Below are 8,533 nucleotides of genomic sequence, written 5' to 3'. Positions count from 1 at the left end.
TGAAGCTACTTTTTGTCATGGGACATCTGCATCCATATGCTACCATTGTACATGCCCTAAGCCAACCCCATATGCTACCATTGTACTCCCTCCGTTCGGAATTACTTGTCGCGAAAATGGATGTATCTAGACGTATTTTAGTTCTAGATACATCTATTTCCGAAACAAGTAATGCCGAACGGAGGGAGTACATGCCCTAAGCCAACCCCGTTTATTAATTGTACATTTTCTTTGGTCTCACTTTATAATAAACACATACGATCGAATGGTACAAGCTAAAAGGTGCCAAGGAAATCCTCATGCAAACTGATGAAATAAAAAACAAGACAACGCACGACAAGCAAGGCCAACATAACATCAGAAATTCTTTGTTGGATGCCGCGAGCGTGCCACCAAGCATAAGCAGAGGAGAGGCAGAACCACAACTAAAAGAAACCTATGAACCGACAACCGACGAACTCGCGGCTCCTGGATGAAACAGGGAGTATATATATATATAGTAAACAACAGGTCATTAAGCTCAGAACATGCATCAGCTCGTCAGGGGCGTGATTATCTACAATGTATTATTGTGCAGCAAAGTTGTAGTAGTACATTTGCCAGACAAAACAAGTTGTAGTAGTACAGGTCTGTAAATACCAACCTGAACCAGGTCCAGGTAACCATCGTATCAGTTCATGCCCACATCGCCATCTCCGATGAAGCCTGCCACTATGGTGCCAACATCATCCAAGCCTACACCAATGCAGATGGGACTGTTCTTCTGTACAGAGCCCTCACTCCGAAGCCGCACATTTGGGCCTAGCCCGCATTTCCCCAAGCATTTGCAACCGACCACCATGCCGCCCATGCCAACCTCCGTCTCAAACTCCTGCAGGACAGCGAGCGAGCCCGCCTTCTTGCACTTGCCGCCCATGCAGACATCGATTCTGTTCAGCACTGGTTTTTCGACAACCGCAAGGCTGGTGGCAGTGCACTGCATTGCATTTGCAGACCCGGAAAAGATCTGAGCATCCAGTGCAACGGAGTCTGGAATTTGAGGCACTATGATGGGGAAAACTGTGCTTGCAGGTGGTGTTCGAGGCGCAGAAATGGTGGCACAGCGGCTCATTCCGACGACTTCCCCTTCACACTCACTGTTGCTGGACTCCGATGAGCATGAGCTGTCTTCATCCTTGCAGGAATTCAGTGTGGCCATCCTCTTCTCTTCCTCCTTTTTCATCTTCATGGCCTTCTTTGCAGCTTTCTTTTGTTCCTTCTCTCTCTTCTTCATGGCCTTCATCGCAGCCATGTCACAATCCATTGCCGGAGCTGTTGCAATGTTGGATGCAGCAATTTGGGGCACTGACATTGACATCGCCATTCCTTGCTCAATTGCAGGCATCGATGTGGTGGCAACACAGCTCATTTTCATGGATTGCTCTTCCTCACACTCACTCTCGCTCGATTCAGAGGAGCCATCTCCACAGTTCATCGCGGCCTTCTTGGCTTCCTTCTGCTGCTTCTTCAGTGCTTTCATCGCAGCCTTCTCCTCTTTCTGCTTCTTCTTCAGCTCGTCCTCTGCATCCTTCATCTGATTCAACTCTTGTAGCAGCAGCTCAGTGGCTTCCTGTATAAATAGTTCCCCACAAACCAGAGCACAACTTTATCATAATTCGTACAAAAGGTACGCTACAAAACCAACCAGCTAATTTTACCACCAAATTCATGTTTCAATCAAAGCACGGTGCTAAAATGTCCAAGCAGTTTTCCAGAATTTCCAAGAAACAGAACAGAAATCTAAATCTTATGTTTAGCTACAGGGGGGAATGAGTAGTGTTTATGTTTGAGGCCAAATCAAACATTGCGTCAACATCATTCAAATCCTTCCGCAACAATTAATCGCAATAAACCACTGCAATTACGTAAGCGCTCCTTCAAGCATCGAAACTTGTCAACCCTAATCTGAAGCATAAATGGAGAACAGAACCACAAAATCGACATATGATGAGGAGGGAGGCAGAGGGCTCACCGAGAGGATCTTCTCCTTGGCTGGGTCGCCGGCGACAAGGCCCATAGCCCGGAGCTTGGTAAGATCCCTCGCCGCCGCCTCCACCGCCTTCCGCGGCGCCTCGTAGTACCTGAGGTGCGCCTCGTCGGCGAATCCCCCGCCTACGCCTCTGCCTCCGCGGCCGACGCAGGACACCCTGGCCGGCATCCCACTCCTCCTCTCCCTCGGGACCACCGGATACCCCGACGCCAACGATCGCCGGAGGGCAGCAGCGCTGGTTGCGGCGAGCTCCATGGTGCGTTGCGGCGAGATCCCTTTCCCCGTTCCCCTTTCTCCACCACCCAAATCCGTCTGCGCGTTTAGATGCTTCGTCACGCCTCGTTGCATACGAATTTACAGTTATACCCTTCGGGCATACGTGGCGTGTTGTGTGTGGGGAAGTGGCGATGCATTGCTTACGTGGACAAATGAGGAGGTCTTCAGTCCACGATTGCTGCTGAATGCTGACCGCAAGAATTAAGACTCGCCTGTGGGCTTAGAGCATTGTTAGTTTTTTTAAAGTATTGCCAATGACATACCATATTTTTATAGAAAGGCAGAATAATATGTACCAGAGCATTGTTAGTAATACAGCCAACAGTCGGTTATAAAAACTTGCTATGTCATCTACAGCCAGGGGCGAAGGTAGAGGATGGACAGTGTGGGCCACGGTCCACCTTGAGATTGGAAAATGGACTTTATACCATAGGAAAAATGCTAAAAATAAATAGAAAAAAATTAATATTATATGTACAATTGCACTGTTGGCCCACCCTGGCCCAGTGAGCTAGGTTCGCCACTGTCTATAGCCAACCTCTTAGCCGGCATGTACAATAGTAAGTTTTAAATATGAACTAGTTTATCAATAGTTGGCACACCTTACATCCTCACAAAGCGTCTTGGGTCTTGTGTTGCAGCTGGCTACTAACCAAGAGCTCGCTTCTCTTCTCTCTCCTCCAACAAAGCAAAGATATATTATTCTATTCCTTATAGTCTGCTTATGTCACCCTATTATACTTGCTCTTATACGTGCAGGCAGGTGGATGAGAAGAGTATTTTTTTAGGGGAAATTTCATAAGGTAGTAGGGGTATTGCTCTCAATTTGAAATCAGAAGTGTTGAGAATGTATAAATGGTGAAGGGTTGATGATACACGAGAGAAGTTTTGTAAAAGCAACTAGATACCCCAGGTGAGGCTTACTTGGGTCGTGTTGTAAATGCTCTGACTAAACTTATTGTTGAGGACTTTCTATTGTGTGAAAAGGCCCCTTACCCCCGCCCCTCTACCCCCTTCCTCCCGTGCCTCCGTCAGCACACATCGTCGGGCAAAGCCCCGGCAGCAGCTGGCGGGGGCGGGCCTCGGTCCCGACGCGATTACTGCTCTCGCATGCGAGTGCGGCATCAGTGCGGACACAACGGCGGGGCGTGCGCGGCGGTCTTCGAAGCTCCGGCGGCACTCTCGCTTGTGCGGTGTGGCGTGTCGTCTCGATCGTCTTACTACCCTATGGCGGCGGGATGGGCCGACGACGAAGGCATCTGCGCGACGAGGGAGGAGGTCCTAGGAGACGGCGCTCTGTCGGCGTTCTGGGATCGGGGGTACCCAGATCTGCCTACCTACGGCCCAGCACGTGGGCCCGTCGACGGCCTGGTACGGCCCAGCTACAACTCCCCAGGCAAAAGACCCTCGTGAGGGCCCTGGCCTCGCGAGGAGAACAACATCAGGACCTCCCAAGGGGCAGCTCTCTAAACCTGCCTCCCGAGGAGTGGAGATTTCTATGCAGGTGCCCAGCCTCACAAGGCTGCAATGACGTGAACCATGAAGACCAAGGCTAGGCGGGCGCCAGCGGGCGCAGAGGAAACAGTTTCCATGTAAGTGCTAAGGGAGCAAGGACAGGCGCATGTTCCCGGGGAAGGCCCCAAAGCTTTCCATTCCGGTGCAACGAGACCAGGACCACGGGCTCGGTAGGACGGATGTCATCGTCGAGCCCACCATTGCATCATGGCCAGAAGCTTTGCAGGCGAAGACTACCTTTCGTCGGGATAGGATGTACTTCTTGTCCCCTTTCAAAATGGCCGTTCTGGGATCCCTTCCGGCCTAAGTTTTGCGGGAAGAGGACCATTGCCACTATAAATAGGGACTAGCCTTCACCGCAAAGCGGATCGGCTCGTTGCCGCCTTGATTGATTCATCCTCACCATCAGAGCCCCCGCGAGGCTACTAACCACTGTACTAGTTCATCCACCCCCTCCTCGTGAGACCAATCCACCAAAAGCAGGGAGTAGGGTTTTACACTGCAAGGTGGCCCGAACCTGGGTAAATCCCTGTGTTCTTTCCTTCTCAGCAACCTCGTGAGCACGGTGAGATTGAGTCTTGGGCATAGAGAGCAGAGCATCCCGGTGAAGTGAGGTTCTTCGTATATGCCTCAGAGTTCGAACCTTATTGGATTTGCGGACCCTTCCGACACGCTCCTCCCTAGGCTCGCCCCATCTGTCATCATTTGGGCATGTTGTGGCGTTCGTGGCCGGATCCGTTAGGTTCGCCCGTTCCTGCGCACCTCTGCTATAGATCGGACTCCCCATTGGCTTGGCGTACGAACGGCATGCCGGCGCTCTCTGTGGCGCTTGGTGGTGCTAGGGGCTTCCAGGTGTGGCACTGGCCAACTGCTTCGGCTACGTTGGTTAGCTTTAGGTGGACTAGCAAGCTATAGGGTTGGTGCAGTGACAGTACCGGTGAAGCTGGGCTCTGATTTTCGGTTGTGGACAACAACGGTGGTACTTGTGGGTGTCGTATCCTTGCTGAAGGTATCGCGTTGCGGTGCTCATCTTCCCTCCCGTGATGCTCCGAAGGAAATTTCAGATCCCGAGTCTTTCGGATCAGGCGATGGCGGTGCTCAACTTCACGTTACCTCATGAGTGCTTCATCTTAGAGATTGCCTTTGCTAGGTTCAGTCTCGTGGTTCGCATGGGCAATGTCGGCAGAGAGGTGGTACTCTACATGTGTGAAAGTGCAACTATCTCTGGGTGGTTTTGGTAATTCCTAACAACATATAGCTCACTGAGCTAATGCTATTTCAAGATAAATATTTCAGGAAAGCTCAGTGTTTGGCATGGCATGGATGAGAAAAGTGGACCCCTCAAAATGCTAAGGACAAAAGGATTGGCTCAAGCTCAAAGCACAAGACTCTTCATTTTGCTTTTAGTGATCCAAGATCACATTGAGTCCATAGGAAAAGCCAATACTATCAAGAGAGGGCGAGGTGTTGCTTAATGAGTTTCTTACTCAAAGTGCTTAGTGATATGCTCCAAAATCCCTCAACTACTTTCTCACATCCACATATTTCCCAAACCAAAAGTCAAACTCGGCCCCACCAAATCTTTCTATCCGGCGCCACCGAGTTTGCTTGACATAGCCACTGCCATAAACCCTAGTCTCTTCGGTCTCACCGATAGGGATCTCGGTCTCACCGAGATGGGATTGTAATCTCTCTGTTTCCCTTCGTAATGTTTCGGTCAAACCGAGATGAGCGATCGGTCCCACCGAGATTGCAATGCAAATTCTCTGTTTTCCTTTTCTAACGTTTCGGTCCAACCGAGATGAGCGAATCGGTCCCATCGAGTCTGCCTAACCAACTCTCTGTGTGTCTATTACCAAAATCAGTCTCACCGAGTTTATGCAATTGGTCTCACCGAGATTACGTTATTCCCTAACCCTAACGATATCGGTCCCACTGAGTTGACATGTCGGTCCCACCGAAATTCCTAACGGTCACATTATTTACTAAATCGGTCTGACCGAGTTCCACGATTCGGTCCCACCGAGTTTGGTAAGTTGTGTGTAACGGTTAGATTTTGTGTGGAGGCTATATATACCCCTCCACCCACTCTTCATTCATGGAGAGAGCCATCAGAACATGCCTACACTTCCAACATACATTTTCTGAGAGAGAACCACCTACACTTGTGTTGAGGTCAAGATATTCCATTCCTACCACATAAATCTTGATCTCTAGCCTTCCCCAAGTTGCTTTCCACTCAAATCTTCTTTCCACCAAATTCAAATCCTGTGAGAGAGAGTTGAGTGTTGGGGAGACAATCATTTGAAGCACAAGAGCAAGGAGTTCATCATCAACACACCATTTGTTACTTCTTGGAGAGTGGTGTCTCCTAGATTGGCTAGGTGTCGCTTGGGAGCATCTGACAAGATTGTGGAGTTGAACCAAGGAGTTTGTAAGGGCAAGGAGATCGCCTACTTAGTGAAGATCTACCCTAGTGAGGCAAGTCCTTCGTGGGCGACGACCATGGTGGGATAGACAAGGTTGATTCTTCGTGGACCCTTCGTGGGTGGAGCCCTCCGTGGACTCGCGCAACCGTTACCCTTCGTGGGTTGAAGTTTCCATCAACGTGGATGTACGATAACACCACCTATAGGAACCACGGATAAAAAAATCTCCATGTCATCATTGTGTTTGCCTCCTCAAACTCCTCCCTTTACCTTCATATGCAATTGTTTTACATTCCGCTGCTATACTCTTAGAATTGCATGTGTAGGTTGATTGCTTGACTTGTGCTAAGTTGCTAAAATCTGCCAAGAACTAAAATTGGGAAAAGGCTAGATTTTTATTTGGTCAAGTAGTCTAATCACCCCCCCCCTCTAGACATACTTTCGATCCTACAAGTGGTATCAAAGCTTTGGTCTCGATTTGCTTTGATTTCCATAGCTTTTGGTGGTCATAGCCTTGGTTTCGCAACCTAGGAGAGTATGGCATCTAGCGAGGGAAATCACCACCGTAGAGGTCCTTACTTTGATGGTACAAACTTTGCTAGTTGGAAGCATAAGATGAAAATGCATATTCCTGGACATAACCCCGCCGTTTGGGCTATTGTGTGTATTGGCTTGCAAGGTGAATTCTTTGATGGAAGAGAACTGAACTGTGAAGCTACCGCGGAAGAGTTGAAGATGCTGGAATACAATGCTCAAGCTTGTGATATTCTCTTCAACGGATTGTGCCCCGAAGAATTCAACAAAATCAGCCGCCTTGAGAATGCAAAGGAAATTTGGGATACTTTGATTGACATGCACGAAGGTACCGACTCCGTCAAGGAATCCAAATTGGATGTGCTTCAAAGTCAACTTGACAAGTTCAAAATGAAGGATGGTGAAGGCGTCGCTGAAATGTACTCTAGGCTTGCTCTCATCACAAATGAGATTACCGGCCTAGGAAGTGAAGAGATGACCGACAAATTCATCATCAAGAAGATCCTAAGAGCCTTGGATGGAAAATATGATACCGTGTGTACATTGATCCAAATGATGCCCAATTACAAAGATCTCAAGCCAACGGAAGTCATTGGAAGAATTGTTGCTCATGCGATGTCACTCATGAAGGAAATATGCCCTAGAGGCAATAATAAAGTTATTATTTATTTCCTTATATCATGATAAATGTTTATTATTCATGCTAGAATTGTATTAACCGGAAACATAATACATGTGTGAATACATAGACAAACATAGTGTCACTAGTATGCCTCTACTTGACTAGCTCGTTTATCAAAGATGGTTATGTTTCCTAACCATAGACAAAAGAGTTGCCATTTGATTAACAGGATCACGTCATTAGGAGAATGATGTGATTGACTAGACCCATTCCGTTAGCTTAGCACTTGATCATTTAGTATGTTGCTGTTACTTTCTTCATGACTTATACATGTTCCTGTAACTATGAGATTATGCAACTCCCGTTTACCGGAGGAACACTTTGGGTGCTACCAAACATCACAACGTAACTGGGTGATTATAAAGGAGTACTACAGGTGTCGCCAAAGGTACATGTTGGGTTGGCGTATTTCAAGATTAGGTTTTGTCACTCCGATTGTCGGAGAGGTATCTCTGGGCCCTCTCGGTAATGCACATCACTATAAGCCTTGCAAGCAATGTAGCTAATGAGTTAGTTACGGAATGATGCATTACGTAACGAGTAAAGAGACTTGCCAGTAACGAGATTGAACTAGGTATTGGATACCGACGATCGAATCTCGGGCAAGTAACATACCGATGACAAAGGGAATAACGTATTGTTGTTATGCTGTTTGACCGATAAAGATCTTCGCAGAATATGTAGGAGCCAATATCAGCATCCAGGTTCCGCTATTGGTTATTGACCGAGAATAGTTCTAGGTCATTTCTACATTGTTCTCGAACCCATAGGGTCCGCACGCTTAAGGTTTCGGTGACAGTTATATTATGAGTTTATGAGTTTTGATGTACCGAAGGAGTTCGGAGTCCCGGATGAGATCGGGGACATGACGAAGAGTCTCTAAATGGTCGAGACGTAAAGATCGATATATTGGACGACTATATTCGGACTTCAGAAAGGTTCTGAGTGATTCGGGTATTTTTCGGAGTACCGGAGAGTTACGGGAATTCGCCGGGGAGTATATGGGCCTTATTGGGCCATACGGGAATAGAGGAGAGAGGCCAAAAGGAAGGAGGCCTGCGCCCCCCC

At 48.1% G+C, this 8,533-nt stretch overlaps 1 protein-coding gene across 1 annotated transcript; it reads right to left on the bottom strand.

Annotated features, from left to right (window-relative positions):
• Nucleotides 1–469: 469 nt before the first annotated feature.
• Nucleotides 470–2,346, bottom strand: LOC119323802 (diacylglycerol O-acyltransferase 3-like). The gene is made up of 2 exons (XM_037597516.1): nt 2,012–2,346; nt 470–1,609 (listed from the first exon to the last, which is right to left on the bottom strand). The coding sequence occupies exons 1-2, from the start codon at nt 2,282–2,284 to the stop codon at nt 671–673; spliced, it is 1,212 nt and encodes a 403-aa protein (XP_037453413.1). The 5' UTR covers nt 2,285–2,346; the 3' UTR covers nt 470–670.
• Nucleotides 2,347–8,533: the final 6,187 nt, after the last annotated feature.

This window comes from Triticum dicoccoides, chromosome 1B (genome assembly GCF_002162155.2).
Source record: "Triticum dicoccoides isolate Atlit2015 ecotype Zavitan chromosome 1B, WEW_v2.0, whole genome shotgun sequence".
Lineage (NCBI taxonomy): Eukaryota > Viridiplantae > Streptophyta > Magnoliopsida > Poales > Poaceae > Triticum > Triticum dicoccoides.
Note: the sequence above shows the minus strand (reverse complement) of the source record. Positions and strands in the feature narration are given on the sequence as shown.